General features: G+C 40.8%; 1 protein-coding gene across 2 annotated transcripts in view; it reads right to left on the bottom strand.

Annotated features, from left to right (window-relative positions):
- Window positions 1-1,165: 1,165 nt before the first annotated feature.
- Window positions 1,166-19,598, bottom strand: part of ZBTB10 (zinc finger and BTB domain containing 10) — a 39,980-nt gene continuing 21,547 nt past the window's right edge. The window contains exons 4-6 of one of the 2 annotated variants that reach the window (XM_079796153.1): window positions 13,426-13,602; window positions 13,067-13,239; window positions 1,166-12,234 (exon numbers count right to left, since the gene is read on the bottom strand). In XM_079796153.1, coding sequence (XP_079652279.1) covers window positions 12,223-12,234; window positions 13,067-13,239; window positions 13,426-13,602 — 362 coding nt within the window. In that variant the 3' untranslated portion in view covers window positions 1,166-12,222. Of the gene's footprint in view, window positions 12,802-13,066; window positions 13,240-13,425; window positions 13,603-19,598 lie in introns of both variants that reach the window. The other variant, XM_079796152.1, reaches the window with a different exon arrangement.

Here is a 19,598-nt window from a genome sequence, read left to right on the forward strand (position 1 = left end):
TTAACTTGAGGATAAAATGGATCCTTACTTAGCTTTGTATTTATATCTAAAACATGGCTAGATTTAGTTAAAAGAATTTAGCCGGAGCCCTAACCAACTTTGGCTCAGTGGATAGAGCGTTGGCATGCGGACTGAAGGGTCCTGGGTTCGATTCTGGCCAGGGTTGGTGGCTTGATCCCCAGTGGGGTGTACACAGGAGGCAGCCAATCAATGATTCTCTCTAATCATTGGTGTTTCTCTCCCTCTCCTCCTTTCCTCTCTGAAATCAATATATACTGAGTGGCCAGATTATTATGACTACCTGATGTTTGTAGGCAAATTAGCTATAATTTGCGCTGAAGTTGCTAGAGGGCCAGACCATTATAAATAGGGAAGCAGGTGTTTACCACGACAGTAGAAGTTATTTTTTTCTGAAGATATGGGTGCCATTCATCAGGCATGGTGTCAGATTCCTCACATCACTTTTCAACATCTCGTGGAGTCAATGCCAAGAAGAAGCGCCGCAGTATTGAAGGCAAAAGGTGGCCCACCGAAGTATTGATGGGGTGGTCATAATAATCTGGCCACTCAGTGTATATATACTAGAGACCCGATGCACAAATTTGTGCACGGGTGGGATTCCTAGGCATGGCTGGTGATCAGGGCCGATCGGGGCCATCTTGCTCAGTCCCCATCGGGGCCAGGGAGGTTGGCTGTGGGAGCGCACTGACCAGCCGGGGGCAGCTCCTGTTTTGATCGTCTGCCCCCTGGTCAGTGCATGTCATAGCAACTGGTCCACCGGTCGTTCCGGTTGTTGGGTTGCTTAGGTTTTTATATGGATAGATATAAAATTCAGCCAGAAAAAATGCCCAGTTGGTCTGGACACATTCTTCAGTTATTCAACAAATATACCTGCTCAAGTAAGTAAAGTTCATATGAAATTCAGTAGTTTATTCTTAAACTTTCTAAGTTGCATCTACGTATCATGAAAACTTGTTTACAGATCAATACTCTTGTCAATAGATTGTGCATCAAACTTACAGAAGTGCCTTCCCCGTGGCTCTAAGGAGTCATAACACTTTACTTCTCACCAAGCCTGACTCTCAACTCTGAAACTAAAATACAAAGGCCTAAATGTGTCCTGTAGTCCAAAATTCATCCCACAACGGAAACTTAAACCTTAACGATTATGATGGTACTTGATTACAGTCTATTAATCTTTTGTTTCACTGGCTTAAGATTTCTCCTTAATGGCAGGGTTAAGTTTGCTTTCTGTGTGCACATGTGGCTACAAAAATAAAGCTGACAGTCTCTTAGGACATACAAAACGCTGGATTTTGCCTTTGCAGTTGCCTCATTAATCATCTCCAACAACGAATCATGTTAATAAAGGCTGGAATATAAGAAAAAAGGTTCTATTAAAAAGTAGGACATCAATGACAGGATGATATATTGGAAAAATTCTCAAATCTGATTTTTCAAGTCACTTCCGTTATATGTGCAGAAAATGGACTTTTACAGTGGAAAACCAGCTAATGCAACCTAGTCACTTTTTGCTTGCAAAAAAATACTATGTCTGCCTCATTTATGCTTATTTTCCCCAAAATGGCCGTTCTGAGGTCTGGATTAGAGTCACAATCATATTGTAAAGAAATTGCTTACATTCAACCTAAAAGTTATAACTAATCTCTCAGAACATGATGTGAAATGCCCTGTGTCAGTGAGCGGTAGTGCTTACAGAGCAAAGCCATCCCCTCTGCTCTCACGAGCGTCAGCGGCTCGAGTGGCGATGCAATCGGTCCCCCGGGGCACCGCGTGGGAGGCCCCGCTCCGGCTGCGGTGAGACAGCGAGGGTGTTGCGGGAACTTTCACACAGCATGCAGTAACCCTTACAAAAAGCATTTTGGTAGCTATTTTTATGAAATTCCCTCGCTCGTATTTTTAAAGTTCAAACATTGACAACAAAATACTACGCTGATGAGCATCTAATAATTGTTAGGACTTACACTGGCCTCCTGAAGAGGACACTGTCCCTCTCTGGGACAGGACGGGCTCTGGCATTGGGCTCTGCATCTTTTCAAAGCAATAACCATGCAGCCACCATATTCATCTGTCTGGATGCATAAAGGAGAGGAACGGCTTGGGCCGAGGGACCTGAAGTTTTATAAGAATTTAATAGAAACAAAATATTTCTCACATCTTTCAGAATATGATCTAAAATGCAATTAGAAGAAAAAACTCATCTTCCTTGTAATACATTTTCTAAAGGGAACTGAGTCATTAAATTTATATATGGTAAAATTATACTGCATAAAAATCAATTATGAGATTCTTGAAAGCCTAGGATTAAGCAACATTAAAATTTTTATATCAAGCTGCAAACAAAATCTTATCTTGGAGAAGCAAGTTTAATCTCATGTTAAGTGTAGTGCAGGCAAATTAACATTCTACTTTTAAGAAATATTTCTGGACGCTTTTCTTTAAAAACCTCTCATTGGGCATTAGTTTTCCATATTAGTATTAGCCTTAAAATGAAAAGTGAAACATTAAACTGGAAAAGGGTAGACAAGTATGAATTCTGATATTATTCAACAGAAATGAAGACACAGAATACTATTTGCTATGAATGAAAAAAATTTAAGGCCCTGAGCTCTGCTCAAATGCAGTGTGCCCCTCCCAGTGTCCACCGTCACACAGACCAGTATGTGGAAGGATATGAATCTCTGGCACCGCGATGGAGGAAGCAGATTTCAACTCGATGCAGCTCAGAGCGAGGAGGAGGAGAGTCTCAAGCTCAGAAGACCTGCTTTATGAACGTTAACAGAATGAGTTCAGAGGCGGGATAACACACACTGTCCTTGTTTCTAAGGTCCTTCTGTTCAGTCCATGAGTCTGTGTAGTTAGCAGAGATGCATACGTGCTGATATGACAGAATAAGGCAGCCAGACACCACCTCATCAAACAGTGTGGACGTGGCTGGAGAAAGAATTAAAATCACGGTTTTAATTCTTCTAAGGGTGACTTTGCCAGGCCGTCTCAGCTCATGGTGAGACTCTATACAGCAGAATATAACTGTAAAGACCCTTCTGCTCATGAAAGAACCGAGACCCTAATTAGGATTGCGACTAAAACTCCTTTGTGCGTCTAACAGTGCATGGTGTTATTACACAAAGATTTGTAAACTCCCAAGAGTGGCCAGTGATGGACGTCACCAAGGTTGAAGTCACTGTGGTCACTTGGTACTGAATGACAATACCAACGGAAAGAACGCTGGGAGAGTGCCCCTCAAAGAATGCTTTTGGGGTCAGAAGAGGAGTCGAAGGAAATTAGTCACGAACAGTGCCAAACGCCAGAGAGGTGAGGAGCCAGCTGAGTCACTCATGGCCTTGAAGAGGGTAGTTCCTTCAGATACCGAAGCTCAGTCTGTACTGCAGTGTACGGGGTGGATGGGCTGCAGATGGTGCTTCCAAGTCCCATCAGGTGTCCTCTCAGAATAGACCTGACACGCCCGACGGTGCAGTATCCCGTTAGAACAACAAAACTGGTCCAATCCCTTAGGATCGGACCATCTGTTCTCATTAATTTCAATCTTAACCTGAAAAACTATTGAAACTATTTTAGATCAACATTTAAATTGTCTTGAAGAGAAATTTTTTCGAGTTTATGAGTCATACTGGCGACACAGGCTGTGGAGCAAGATCTCAGCCCTGCTCCCCATAGAAATGTGACACGTGTGACTGAGAGCCTCCTATTGCAAAAGACTGAGTGACACAAAGGCCACCAGGTTGTCCTCAGTGGGTCACCACGGGGAGTCACGTGCTTGAAACAATGCCACAGGCTCCCAGGTCCGTTGGCTAGTCTTTGGTCTTGGGAATTCATTTCAGCAGAGCCTTGTTCAGGCCAGATACGCTGGTCAGTTCCTCACAAGCTCAGCATTTTCAGGCTGTGGCCGAGTAACTGACAGTCCACTGTACTGACACCTTTTATAAATGCAGGCATCAGTGAGACTCCCAAGCCTACAGAGTCACTGTCATGGTGTGCATTAGGGTTGAAGGGCTTCTTTATTGCCAGGATATCGTTTAACACAGGATCCCCTGGCAATAAAGGGTCTAGAATTAGAAAGACACACAGCTTTATTGGCAAGTGAAAGTCTCTCCTTAAGACTCTTCTTATTTATTACTTAGGCACCAGGGAATGTGGAGGGGCACCTTGTGTACTGGGATGTGGGGTTCAATGGAATCTTATGGAAGGTCTTACTGTTTAACCAGAGCCCCCTTCTCGGCTAAAAGGATGCCACTGGTGCTAATTCTTGCTGCTCTTCTACATCTGTAACTCTGGACAGGACAGAAAGGTGGGGAGATGGTGCAGGGAGAAGTTAAGGACAGGGGCCAGCAGCCCACAGCCTCATGTCCTAAGGGAAGCTTTATCAGAACACAGCCGTGCTGTCGTGTACACTGTTTCTGTCTGCTTGCGTGGTACACCAGCAAAGCTGACTAGTTGTGATAGAGACCTTGTCGTCCACAAAGCAAAAGTATTTATTCTCTGGTCCTCTCAGAACAAGTCAGCTGACTTGGAACCCCACTGAAAGCAAACTATAAAACAAACACCACATCTACACACCCCCCAACACGAGATGAGTGGGATTTTGAACACTCAGATGTGTGCTAATAAGAGATTTTTGGTGAGGTGCAAATATGCTTTGCTAAAAAAACATGAAAATTGAGGAAAGGTACTTAAGCTACCGCTTTCCTTAATAACCACGTGGGAGGGGGACTCAGCTCGGCTTCACCCTTTGAGGAGGTGCCGTTCTTTTCCTAACTGGCACCTACGTGGAACACGCTCTCACTGCACTGCTTTCTTGGACAGGAAAGCTCTGCGAGGTCACAGGCCCCTCATCCAGGCCGACCCCACTGCGCCAGCTTCCCCAAGTCCTCACTGGTTCTGAAAAAGAGCTCGTTTCACCCTAGAGTGGTCCAGCAGAGCGAGAGGACGGGAGGCACCTAGAAAGTAAGATATTCCTGTCCCAGAAGAAGATGCACATGGGTAATATAACACTTGTTTGCCAGTGAAGTAAAAAATATTAGGGTCCATGCAAAAATTTTATGGGTAACAAATATTTTCCCCCAAAGACTCAAGATATGTTTTCAAGGTGAAAGTCTTTTTATTATGTCAAAGGGGAAAGAATGAATGCAAAGTGCTGTGTGTGCACTAGCTTATGTCCATCTGCACGGTTCTATTGTTAGTGATCCTACCTGTCCACTCCTCCCAATTACTCCTGCTTTTCAAAACCTCTGAAATGAAGGGCCTCTTTGATCAAGTTCCTTGCGTGGCTAAACTTGCATCTTTTCCCATCCCATGGCTTGTAGAATAACTAAGAGCAGTGTTCAGTGTGATCTCATTCTCCATCACAGGTACTGAACATGCGTCCGTTGAATCCATGTGTGCCCACAGACTGAAAGGGGAGCTCCCGGAGTGTGCTGTGTCACCAACAGCAGCAGAGCCGACAGACAGCCTAGGTGTCCCGGCTTCCAGAGGCAAGTGCAGGATTCTAACCAACACCTTTTAACTTATGCAATAACATCTTACATGGAGGCACATTTATGATCACCGATGAGAGAGAACTACACACGTATAAAACTAGCTGTTTATGTCATCTTTAAATAATGTCTTCAATTTCCTTTGCCATAATGAAGATGCGGCCGTGGACTAGGCCTCTTGGAGGCTGATCCGATTCTGTAATTGCTGTTCTTTGAAATGAGCTAGCTGTTTTATCTAATGATTTAGGGGACCATTACTTGACAATTAAGTGTGTAACCTACTTTGGAGAATTGCCCGTGTCTCTATGTAAATACCACCATCCCAGTTTAGTAACCCAAGTGGGTGAGTCAAGATGGGGGGCTGTGTGACAAGTACTCTAAGCTCCACAGATCCTTCACACGAACGCTTGTCTCATGTGGTAAAATGTAAACGCCATCACCTCACATGCCTCTTCACAATATGGCAACTAAAACCTCCGACCCAGCACCTTCATCAGGAACCAGCTCCTCTGGGCTTCCTTCCCGTTTTCCACATCTTCCGCGCATACAGTTCTGACATTTGCATTAGTGTTGGCCACACTAGTCATTTCAAAACAAGTATTTTGCAGCAACCAACCAATAATCTTGTCACTAAGTATTCCGAGCTATGCAGGTGGTGCACATTTAAGACCCTTGCATTGAGATCTCTAGTATCTGCTGGACTGGGTTTGGTCACTGTCTTTGGCTATGGTCACCTAGGGTGTATTGGGGAAAAGGGTCCCGAGGGTCCAGGATGTGTGACCCCACATATCCTGTGCTTGACAACACAAAACCACTTCTAAACAAAATATAGCTTGACAGCTACCAGCCATTAGATACTAGCAGGCAAAATCCTTAAGTTACTGATATCTTTTAAATAATCATTCACTTAATATTGAGCTCAGACTATGTGCCAGGTACTGTATTTGAATATACTTTGTAGTGTCTAATTCCTAACCTAAAGTACTTACTGAATATATGTTTGATGTAGGGAAAGAATATCACAATGGAAGTTCAGGGGTCTTGGGTCCTAAAATTCATGGCAAAGTCACTATAGCAACCTGTCTGGGAATCAACTCTTTATTACTCCTAAAGTTTCTTTCAACCTAAAAAAATAAAATAAAATCCACAATTACCTTGAAACCATGTTATATGGTTTTCTCTCACCAGCTGTTGGGACATGTGCCAAGAAGTAAGAGTCTTTCACTAAGATTCTAACACACACCTAATTATGTGGGTAGATCGATGCTTTCGTATTGCCAAACTGGTTGTGTTGGAAAAAAGAAAAGTGTCTGGCTGAAGGTCAGGTCGGGTTCACAGCAAGTATGGCACAGGGCAGCGAGGAAGCAGCTTCCTTCCCTTTAATTCACGTAATAGAGATCTGTGGTGCACTTTTTCTTCCCGTCTTCAGTACAGAAATCAGGTAGTTAAGACAGAGACTGAGCCCTGAAGGACCTCTGCTTCTTATCTCACCATCGAGCCAGGAATTCCATTTCCTATACCAGCCTCCACACATTGGTCTGTGATGACTTGCAGTGAAAAAGAAAAAAAGTTCAAGCAGCAATTTTTTCCATAAAGTGAAACATGATTTCTAAATGTTAACTGTCCCCTTTTTGGTGTCAGAATATCCTCCATAAGATATTTTGTTTTTAGTAAAGCAAAGCAAACAACTGGCAACTATCACGGTCTGAGAAGTTTAAAGCACAGCACCTCCCACAGAAATGCTGGCCAATACTGCCGAAGCAGGCCGCCAGCTAGTGCCCCCTTCATCCACAACAGCTCCAGTGCACATGGGGACTTTTGTGAACAATCCCATTTCATCTTTGGGTAATTATTAAAAACTGCTTTTTAATCTTGGGAAGTGGTCTCAACTTAACCCCTGGAACCACACAGAATGCACCCAATTCTTCTGCCTCATGACAATTAAAGCGGTGGGGCATTACATGCCACATGGGCATCCACCCCGCCTTTAACTCGCCATTCTCCAAATTAAATTGTGACTCTCATCCCTTAGACAAGCCTGACCATCCGGTCCTTTCTGTGATCTCCTTTGTTCTGTTAACACCACAAAAACCTAAATAATTAGTTAGTATGTTTTCTCATATTACTAGTTTTAGCAAGACGTGAAATTTATATAGTTACTTATAATTCATTAATCTAATATGCTGTAAATATGGGATAAAGTGATTGAACTTTGCTTTTCAACCCATTCCCCAAATTATAAGTGTCAATTACAGGGGAAATACTTTAATGTTTCTAAAACCTGTAGAGAAACCTTCAAGTCATCATGATGGGACACGTGCTGGTTAGAGCCACTCTGTGCTCCAGAGCAGCTCTCCACGCAGCGTGAGGAGGTAGTTGGAGGCGCTTATATGCACTTCTCTTCATATAAAAATACACAAGCAAAAACCCTTAAAATAGTATATAATTCAAACTTGTAAACCTCAACTACAAAGATAACTGAATTATACATAAGTCAAAGTTTACAAAGGTGTCCTCCCCACCCCAATTAGCCTAATTGTGTACATTTTGAATGCAAAAAAAAATTGAATGAAAAAAAATCAAGAGTCAACAAAATTCACAAGCCAGAAGCAGTTTAGTGCTCACAAGTTTATATTTTTAGGTTTGATAAAGATTCTTGTGTATTTTCTAAATACACGGACACACAGTCTTGGAAGTTTACATACATGTCTTAGGACACTTATACTAGGTAGGTAAATTACATTTAAAAATTGGTCTTTGTAAAAGATCTTCCCAAAGAGCTTTTACAAACAGCAGGCAGAGAAAGTGTTCTTTTTATGTTTACAGTGTTAAATGCTGATTCTCCCATTTCATAATGGCCTCAACCACCCCTCTCCTCCACCCAAACGGTGTTCCCAGTAGCCAGTGTGCTCCAACTCCAAGTCCCCAGTGTCCCAGGGCAGCGCTTACCGTTGCTTCTCCCCACACGGCCTGGCCGCCTAGAGCTGCCCCGCCGCGCCGCCGGGAGGCAGGGCCACAGCAGGAGCAAAGCTTCCCTTCACACCGAATGGGACTCAGAGAAGCCTGTACATAGTTAAGTTTAAGGATCTGGGTGACTGAACGGCACAAAACCTGGGGTTCATGTTTCTTTCCTCATTTAAAAATGAAAATGCCGCACTGAGGCTGGGGGTCTGGTTTGTAGGCAGGTGGTGCAGCAATGGCTGCACAGGGGAAGGTGGGGAGGACGTGCACCTGGGGACGGTGGGGAGAAAGGCATAGACGCTAGATTCCTAACAGCTGTTCTAAGGGAAATGTCTCCTCAGGGGACTCCTTAAGAGGGTGAACTACAAAAGCTGTTGCATGAGGCCCAGTGGAGCCTTCTGAAGGGCCAGGCTCGGAGGAGGCGGGGGGAGCAGCTCGGCCTGGCCCTGCGGCTGCTACAGCGGGCAGGCGGCCGCTGGGAGCCTGTCCTGTCTAGAAAATGGAGACAATAGCACCTACCTTAGAGAGAACAGATCAAATAAAGCGCAACGGCACGTGTAGGCACTAAAAAATGGTAGCTTTTGGAATCATTATTCAGAAAAATAAACTCTTCATTCTATGTTGACAAAGTCCTAAAAATATAAGTAAAGCTTATCAAAGTTTTAAAACTGGTGATTTTAAAAACCCATCTCGTCATCCTTTCCCCACGGTTATACTGCTCCAGTTCTTTTCAGGCCTTTGACACCATATTGTAGTGAGAGTTTCCAAGCCCTGGTCCTTTCCCGATTTTCTCTCCCCCTTCCCCCTTCCTTCTTTTCCTCTTGGTCCCCGCCTATTCCTGAACAACTGCCAGTGTTCTAAGCATTTGACACGAGTCTATGCATCACCTCATTCTTCTCATCAGGGTGGCTCTACCCAAACCAGTGAATGTTTTCCCCCAAATTTCAAAGCTACGCATGACAGTTCAGTTTCCCTTCCTGTAACATCTCTTCTTTTTTCAGCTCTTAGTTTCTGTGGTACTGGAATTTAGCCAAACATCCAGTGACTGTGAAAAATGAGGGCCAAACTCTGACCGACGGTGCAGGGACCGTGTGGCGGTGACTGTCAGAAGCCTGAGGAACAGTGCATGACCTCGATTTATCTGAGAGGGTCTGTACTACAGTGAACAGGAAAGAGGCAGTTCATGCTCTTCCCCTTCATTAAAATTAAAAGCTCTGAAATAATTTTAATTTTAAGTTATAAGAAAAAAATTCAGCAAATGTGTAACACACAATTCTGCCAGGGCCCCACAGACCAAACTGTGGGTATTCCGTGTTACCTCTGAGACCAACCCTAAGTTCTTAGCATCTCAACTTCCTGAAGTTGTACTGTAAGTCAGAAAAAGAACATACTTAAAAAAATAGAAACATCCAGTAGTATACCTTAGTACTAAAACTAGTTTTTTAAAATGATCTAGAAGGGTAAAGGCAGTCCCTCAAGATTATGGAACAAATAAATTAGGGAGTCAGCAAGTAGAAAAGTTTGTCAGTTCCGTTTCTTATGAAACGCTTACTTTAAAGAAGAAACTTTTATATAGGCTGAGGCTAATATATTCAAGAGTATAAACATTTTTCCTTTGGATTGCCTTATCTAAAAACAATATGGTAAAGTAAATATAGTCCGATCTGTCATAACACAACATAAAAGGCAATGGACAATCATAGAATATCTTAAATTAACAGTAACAAGCCATCTACATCAAACCTTGCTTCCAACTAAACCAAGCAAAAGCACAACAATCCCGTAGTGTACCACATGTGTATTTCAATTTACTGTATGCAATCTAACAGAAATTTGGTCATAATTTACCAGATATACATAAATGATTTAAGTAGCAAAGAAAATTCAACTTAAAGAGAGTAAGTTCATACCTTGGGAAAAGTAAAAAGTACATTAGAGTGTAAAGCCCAGTCCAGTTTCTATGCAATAAGTGACCTGCAGTCTAATAAAGCAGATTTAGCAACTTTCAGATATATATCTTTTCTCTTTAATATATATTTATATATAGACAGATCTACCGATTGTAAACTATGGTTTATTTTAAAGGAGGGGGATAAATGGGATGAAAGAAATCTTTATACTATACTTACATATTCACAATGCAGAACATTTTATGCTTAAAATACTTTTTCATTCATAGTATCTTTACCCAACTAACGTCTACTTTGGACCCCACCAGAACTATATTTTACTCATTTACCTAGAACATTGAGAATAAGATGTACTCTTCAGTCTTAAAAACCAAACCAAAACTATTCGTGTCCGTTTTATAGTTATGTAGAAACTATAATAAAGTTTAGATAATGAAAGATGCATCTGACCATGTAACTGTACTTTATATCTTTGATTTATCCGGGCAGAAACATCGATGTCTAACATTTAAGCATCATTTTACTGAAATCAAAGGTAATGAGAAAGCGTGTCTCTTAGAAAAGTATCAATGTTTCGGCCTTGATCAAATGGAGCACCACACAGCAGGAAAATATGCTCAATCTCTATTTAAAAGAAAGTTGAAAGTTTGATATCCCTCACTCGATATAATATACAATATGTTCCTGATAATGTGCATATTAATATTAATATTAATATTAATATTAATTATGTGACATCTTACTGCTTTACAATTAGCTAATTCATCTATCAGGCTAAATAAACCTGAAAATTTCTACTTTATAATATATCACCCCTTGTATTCTGAAAAATTCAGTTAATCATAAATTGTAAAGCCTCAATATTTTATTTGTAAGACTTTTGCAGATCACTGAATCAAGGTGACTACTAGAAAGACTGCATACCAAGGTGTAGTGACTAAGGAATTGAAAAAAATAATTGTCTATCATAATTTTAAAACACTGAATATCCCAGTAAATATGAAACAAAAGAGAATGCAATTTTTGTGTTAATTTTAATGGTAAAAGGGCACAAGAGTAAAAACCTGATAGTTCACTTATATTGCATAACAAGCTAACCAAACTGGACATGGAGGATAAATCATAAAACAAATCATTTTACTTATTGTTTCTATGACTCTTCTTTCGATCAGATTTCTGTCTTTTCAAATAGGACTGAGGTATAGTACACTGGCAAAAATAAAAAAAGGCAAACAAGAATAGTGCCAAAGTAACAGATACCCAAAATCGAATACCATGTCAGAAAACGTCATATAGAACCATTTTATCAGATTAGAGCAGCAAGAGGAAGTGACTTCTAAATCATAATCATTTAGTGGTATTTGTCAACTTCGTCACGGTAACTTTGCAACATCATTCTTCATTTGTGAAGTAGTAAAATTCATGTCAAAAAGGAAGGGGGAATGGAGGAAGTCAATTAGTTCATTCCAATAAATTACCTCTCCAGTTCTTATAAACATGCCCATCAGCACAAAACTGAGAAATAATACCTAAGACTAGAAGAGACTTGGTTTAACTTATGAAGCAAATCAAAATGGAAAATACAGAAAAGTACAACCAATGGGGTTGAAAAGGCCCCTCACTGAAAATCTGTATTAAAAAAAATAAAATTAATAAAAATAAAAATAGAAACAAAACTCTACTAGTACAAACTAGCCTGAGTGGTTTGGTGGACAGAGTAGTTGGGCCAGCTGTCACTGTATTCTCATAACTGGATTTTCTTCATTCCGGTTAACTGGTACGTAAACGTCAGCTCTTTACAGACAGGTAATCCATTTTCATTAGGACCCAAAGAGTTACTGTATATCCTATAAATAAAAAATATTTTTACTTTGATAACTGACTGAAGATGTGGGGACTCCATGTAATCCAACCACAAGGTTGGTTGCTGTCCAGTCCTGTGCAAATATAAAAAAATTTTGCTATAAGGCTTTGACCCTACAGTTTTCACAGCAACTTAACTACCATCCAGCATGTACCATATTTTGCAAGCCTTCAAGTTCAACAATTCAAATTGTTGCTTCATATTACGTCCCAATGCAGCATCCTTGAGGAGTAGAGTAGGCCAGTTAATCATCCTGAGACATACAGACGTCTCCCAACTCGTCCCATTGTGACGGGTGGTTCTGATCTTCTCCATCATCAGCCAGCTCTTCTTCAGCTTCTCCCCCTTCGTTCTCCTCGTACTCTTCATCCCGAGGGAAATCTGTATCCTGTCCCTGAACTACAACTTGTTGCCTTCCTGGCCGTGGTTTATCTGCACAATCTACACAAATACCATAGCGTCGAGATCCATGTCTTATTCCAACACTGGCAGCTAATATGAAGATCTTCTTACACACCATACATTTGTATTTTTTATCCTTTTTATGCACCTAATTGAAGGGGGAAAAATCCAATAAGGACGGTATAAACAATTGAATGCATTTGAACCACTCAAATCACCAGTTGAACCGTGAGTGAATATACCATTTTTTGCTGTATGAGGCTCAGTATCAGACCATAAATCATATTCTTTGTTTAAAGCTATTTAATAATCAGCCTTCCTTAAAACTGCAGGTAACAGTCTTAAAATGCCTTAAATTTTACTGACATTAACATAGTTTAGCTCAAAGATCAGTTATATTTAAAGTTACTTACCAGGGAATGTCTTTTTACATGCTCTCTGCGAGTAAACAGTTTTCCACAAATATCACAGCTAAAGGATCGGACTCCCGTATGAATGAGCAAATGCCTTTTTAGTGTTCGTCTGTATTTGGCTACATAGGTACAATGAGGGCATTTTAACTTGTTCATATTTAGAGATGATTCACCTTTGAGAATAAAAAAAACACACAGAAAAGCACTTATATATAAACAGAAAACTTGCTCTCAAAAGCTTACCTATTCCTGAGAACAGGGACTATTATAGGGCTACTACTGTCCTGATTAAAAAAACAAACAAACAAAAAACCACAACTCAGAATAATTCTGTAGATATTTAGTTGACTAATACTTGCCATTTTCCCAAGTTTCTTGTTTTGGCCAAGATTCAGGCAACAATCCATACTTGAAATCGTTTGCAGCACCGGGTAGCAATCCATACTTGAAATCGTTTGAAGTACCTGGTAGCAATCCATACTTGAAATCACTTGATGGGCCAGGCATCAGGCCATACTTGAAATCATGTGAAGTACCTAATACAATTGAAAAATGATTTCGATGTAATAATGGTAATAAAGATCTGTCTTTTGCTGGAATAAAAAAACATGATAAATGAGAATTAAGATAGAAGAGCTTAATTTAAAATAGCTAAATAAAAAAGCCTCTACATTTTAATCTAAAGCTGACATGTCTTCATACTTTATTACCTAATTATAATATCCTGATTGGCAGAAATCTTAAACAGAAAACAAACTAAAGTTTAAAATACAATTCAAACATAGGGGAAAATTCAGTGAAGTAAATCTAAATACTATTTAATGGTGTGTGGAGGCCACAATGAAAATACTATCTTTCAAACATATTCAACACAGAACCCTGTCTTAGAATAGTTACTCTTCCTAATTATTCTGTCTCTAGTGACTACCACCCCAAGCCCAGCTGTGCAACTAGACAGTCTCCTTCTGTCCCCCAAACAATCACATAGTCTTGTTTTAAGACTAACTGGTTTAGAAAAATGGATGAAGGATGAAAAATATAAACATAGAATAAACCAAGATGGTGGCATAGGTAAACGCCTAAACTGCTGCCTTGCACAACAATTTCAAAACTACAACTAAAAGACAAAACGGACATCATCCAGAACCACAGGAAGGCTGGCTGAGTGGAAATTCTACAACTAGAAGGAAAGAGAGGAACTGTGGAAGGCAGACGTACCAAGGCACGTTCGCGGAGAGGGCAGGCAACTGAGTACGCGGCTGGCTTTCTCAAGCGGGAGGGAGACAAAAGCTCCCAACTGCACTGAACTCCAGTTCCGGGCAAGACTCTGGGGACCCAGACTCATTCGGGGAGAAACTGGACTGTCTGGCAGCAGGCAGAACTCGAGGGCGGCTTTCTCTCAGAAGTGCTCGCAGTGATTACCGTGGGACACTGAGACCCAGGGGCCTATTAGGGCAGGGCTAATGGGAAACCAATGCTGTCTGCTCCGCCCTGAGACTCTGCCCCATCCAAGCTGAGCACAGAGGCTTTTGCAAGTCTTCTCCCATAAGGGTGTCTCCAGCACAGAAGTTCTCCCATCGTAGACACAGCTGATCCTCACAGCCAATTGGCCTGGAGGTCAATTCCTCCCAGTGATACCAACAACAATTAAGGCTTAACTACAACAAGACTGTGCACACAGCCCACAAAGGGCTGCACCAAGAGTGTCCACCTCAGGTAACTGGGGAGGCTGAGCCACTGGGCCCTATAGGACACCTAGCACACAAAGCCACTCTATCTATTCAGGGAAGCAGCCAAAATGCAGAGACAAAGAAACAGATCACAAATGAAAGAAATGGAGGAAAGCAAACGACTGGATATAGAGTTCAAAACCACAGTTATAAGGTTTTCCAAGAATTTTCTAGAAAAGGTCGCTAAATTTAGTGACACCCTTGAGGATATGAAAAAGGACCAACTAGAAATTAAGCATACACTGACTGAAATAAAAAATAATATACAGAGATATAACAGCAGACTAGAGGATCGCAAGAATCAAGTCAAAGATTTGAAATACAAAGAAGCAAAAAACACTCAACCAGAAAAGCAAAAAGAAAAATGAATAAAAAAATATGAAGATAGTGTAAGGAGCCTCTGGGACAACTTCAAGCGTACCAACATCAGAATTATGGTGGTGCCAGAAGAAGAGAGAGAGCAAGATACTGAAAACCTATTTGAAGAAATAATGACTGAAAACTTCCCCCACCTGGTGAAAGAAATAGACTTACAAGTCCAGGAAGCGCACAGAACCCCAAACAAAAGGAATCCAAAGAGGACCACACCAAGACACATCATAATTAAAATGCCAAGAGCAAAAACAGTTACCTACAAGGGAGCACCCATACGACTGTCAGCTGATTTCTCAACAGAAACTATGCAGGCCAGATGTGAGTGGCAAGAAATATACAAAGTGATGAATAGCAACAACCTACAACCAAGATTACTCTACCCAGCAAAGCTATCATTCACAATTGAAGGGCAGATAAAGAGCTTTGCAGATAAGAAAAAGCTAAAGGAGTTCATCACCACCAAACCAGTATTATATGAAATGCTGAAAGGTATTCTTTAAGAAGAGGAAGAAGAAAAAGGTAAAAGATAAAAATTATGAACTAACACATATCTATCAACAAGTGAATCTAAAAATCAAGTGAATAAAAAAATCTGATGAACAGAATAAACTGGTGAATATAATAGAATCAGGGGCATAGAAAGGGAGTGAACTGACAATTCTCGGGGGGAAATGGGTGTGGGAGGTGCGGGAAGAGACTGGACAAAAATTGTACACCTATGGATGAGGACGGGGGAGGGGGTAAGGGCAGAGAGTGGGGTGGGAACCAGGTGAAGGGGAGCTATGGGGGGAAAAAAGAGGAACAATTGTAATAATCTGAACAATAAAGATTTATTAAATTAAAAAATATATATATAAACAGGTAAACTGCAAATATCAAGTTCTTGTATTATTAGACTCTTGTTGGTGGTTTTAGACACACTGGGCCAAGGTAACTGAATGCCCTTTGGGGGCTTCACCAAAACCTCTTTCTAAAACCATTTGTTTCATCCTTAAACAAATGAAAATCAAGAAGGTAGAATCAAAATAGAATAGTCGAAGTCCCCTAGGATCTTCAGATTAGCTAAAATAGGAATTCTCTCCTCTGGACTTGGTCCCATCTTGACTATTCCTTGTTCTGGGAATCCTTGGGCAATGTGAATCCATAATCCTCATGGCTATTGCCACCCAGATCCAATCCACCATCACCTCTAGCCTCTGGATTATTTTCAGTAGCCATCCGCTTGTCTGCCTTCCTCAAGTGTAGTTCAACACAACAATCAGGTTCTTTTTTAAACTTTCAGTCAGAGCCTGGCCCTCTGCTCAAAAGCCTGCAAGGATTGTCCATCTCACAGAGTAGAAGCCAAGGACTCCCCATCGCCTACAAAGCAGTACCTGACTAGCCCTTGCTTCCAACCGCCCTCCTGGCCGCTCTGCTCCAAGCAGACTCCTCGGTGCTGTCCTCTGTGGGGAGATGGTTCTACCTTCAAGGTCTCTGCCTGGACTCCCCCTTCCAGGCTGTGCACAGCTCACTCTGCAGCAACGGATTAAGTTTCCTCGCATGTACACCATGGATATAATAAAGGAATGCTTGTCAAAAAATGGGTTTTCTAAGAATTCATTTCCCAGCCCTAGCTGGTTGGCTCAGTAGACAGTGTTGGCCTGCAGACTGAAAGGTCACAGGTTCGATTCTGGTCAAGGGCATGTACCTGGGTTGCAGGCCCTGGCCCCAGTTAGTCGGGGGCATGTGGGAGGTAACCAATCGATGTCTCTCTCACATCAATGTCTCCCTCTCCCCCTCCTTTTCACTCTCTCTAAAAATCAGTAGAAAAATACCCCCAGTGAGGATAAATAAAAAAAATAAAAATAAAAAATTCATTTCCCTATACTGCATCTATTTGCAGATACATTAATTTTCTTAAAAATTAAAATAACTGCCCTAGCTGGTTTGGCTCAGTGGATAGAGCATCAGCCTGCAGACTGAAAGGTCCCAAGTTCAATTCCAGTCAGGGGCACACACCCAGGTTATGGGCTCGATCCCAAAAAGTGGGGGGTGTGCAGGAAGCAGCCAATCAGTGATTCTCTTTCATCACTGATGTTTCTATCTCTCTTTCCCTCTCCTCTCCTTCTCCCTTCCTCTCTGAAATCAATAAAAAAATATTAAAAAAAATTTTTTTAAGAACTTAAAAACATCTTCTTTGGTGAAAGTCTCAATACCCAACAGTGCACAAAGGCCTCTCAGAGATTTAAGATCGCATTTCATTGCTAACAATGTAAACTGTTTTGTGCTTAGAAAACCACCCATTTTGTTAAATGTTAGGAAAGCCCTCTCAAAAACAAAAAACAAAGGACTAAAAGAGAAAAAGGAAGGAAATCCCAAATCCATAATTATATAATTTAACTATAATGTATTGCTGTTTGGGGGAAAGTTTTCAGAATCCTAGTGAGGCACCTTGTCCATGTGTACGAAGGAATAGATCACCTTCACATTCCTAAAGTTTGAGCTTTGTGACTCACAGTTCTTGTCCAAATCAATGCCTGTCTTGCCTTTGTATTTTTAATGTCCAAAACATACTCTTTAGTTATATGTTGAATAAATGTTTCTGGCAAATGGTATTTCTGACATGTTCAAAATACTTGAAAAATTAACATAAGAAATCATGTTAGATATGTTGATATCAACTAAATATTATTCATTACATAAAGGAACAGACAGAATAGCCTAAAACATGAATATAAGGAATTGATAATCTAAGAGTCAGAATTAAAGATTTTTAATACTTGAAATTCCATGTTTTTCTAAATACCCTACAGTAAAGACATAATAAAGAGCATTCATGATAATAATAGGCAAGAGCATTCTGAAATTCAAAGTAATTAAAATTAAGGAAGGCTTATCCCAAACTTAGTCATCTCTCCCAATCCTTACAACAATGGGGTATCTTGTAGGACACCTAAGAGCAGCTTGAAGAAAGGTCCCTTTGTAATTCAACCCACTGAAGGATCATTAAGGTCACTGAAAATCTACTGCAAAATTGTGCTTATGACTCCATAATGGCAAACTAAGAAGAAAGCAATGTTTTTATAGTCAAAATTGTAAGATAAAGGCTGGTCTCAGTTGCAAAAAATCCAATGGTCCATGTGTCCCCTAAAGACAAGTGACTCTAAATCAAGGTGTTTCTTTTTTTGAGAATGAGATAAATTAGAGACCATTACCTACTGAAAATGTGTGTGTGCAAATTTAAAACTACGTATGAATGCACACAGCCCAACTGAACCAGCCCATTCTTGAAACAGATTTCTAAACCAAAAGCAAGAAAACATTCCTGTACTCAGCAATTCTCTGTACAAGCAAAAAGTCTTCAAAATGTAACTTAAAACTACTAATTTCAAAACCTTTTTTGTAAATTCTTTCAACAGTTAGGAGAAACCACCTTAAGGGAGCTTCTTCCGAGTTTTGGCTTTATTTTTTGTCAGTGTATACTGAATTCAGAAGCCCAACAGGTTTTGGTAATAAGTACCCCTAATAGTCCCCTCCCCATCAATTCTTTAAAAAATTTCTAGGCTACAGAAGCTGAAACAATGACCATCTATATCTCTTTATGTACATTCAACAAATGTTCATTTTGCCGAAGGTGCTCTGCAATACATATGCACACCTTTGATGTCTATTTGAAAACAAGCTGTACAACCATCACGTCATCCCTAAACACAGCGTACATCTTCTAGAACTTTCTCCCACATAACCACAGCACCTTTATCACACCCAAGAAATTTAAAATTGTTCAACACCTGTCATTTAACCCTTTGCACTCGTTTGCTTTTTTCTCGATTCCTTTATTCTAATGCTAACCGTGTCGAGTCACACTCGACATCCAAGTGCAAAAGGTTAATCCATATGACATAGTCAAATATCCAGCTGTTCCCAAAATGCCCCTTTAGTCCTTGTTGGGACTCATGATATAATCATGACGGACACAGTGCGCTTGGTTGGTCCCCTTCAATCCATGGTCCCTCTGCTTGTCTTTCCTGGCACTAGACCTTTAGAATCTGGACTAGCTGGACTTACGTTCATCTACCTCATTTCCTGTGTGATTAGATCTGGGCCAAGAACACCAGACCCTGTGCATCAGCTTGCCCACCGCACCAGGAGGCCTGTGTTCTGGTTCCTTTCACCATAGCACTATGTTGGATCACTCGCTATGGTCACTCATCAGACCTCTTTATTGTACAGATCTCTTTTCCCCTTTGTAATGGAAGACGCATCGCCCTGTAAACCTTCCATTCCCACACCCCTGTGGCTCAGTCCTGGAAGCCCATGAACAATGTCACCATAGAGTGAGGTTCTTGAATTATTTCCTGTGGGGGTGCAAAAATATCATCTTACCTAATAATAGAGAAACATGTAAATTGACCGTACCTCCGATGCGCCTACAGCTAATCAGAGTA

This window comes from Cnephaeus nilssonii (genome assembly GCF_951640355.1).
Source record: "Cnephaeus nilssonii genome assembly, chromosome: 18".
In the NCBI taxonomy this organism is placed as follows: Eukaryota; Metazoa; Chordata; class Mammalia; order Chiroptera; family Vespertilionidae; genus Cnephaeus; species Cnephaeus nilssonii.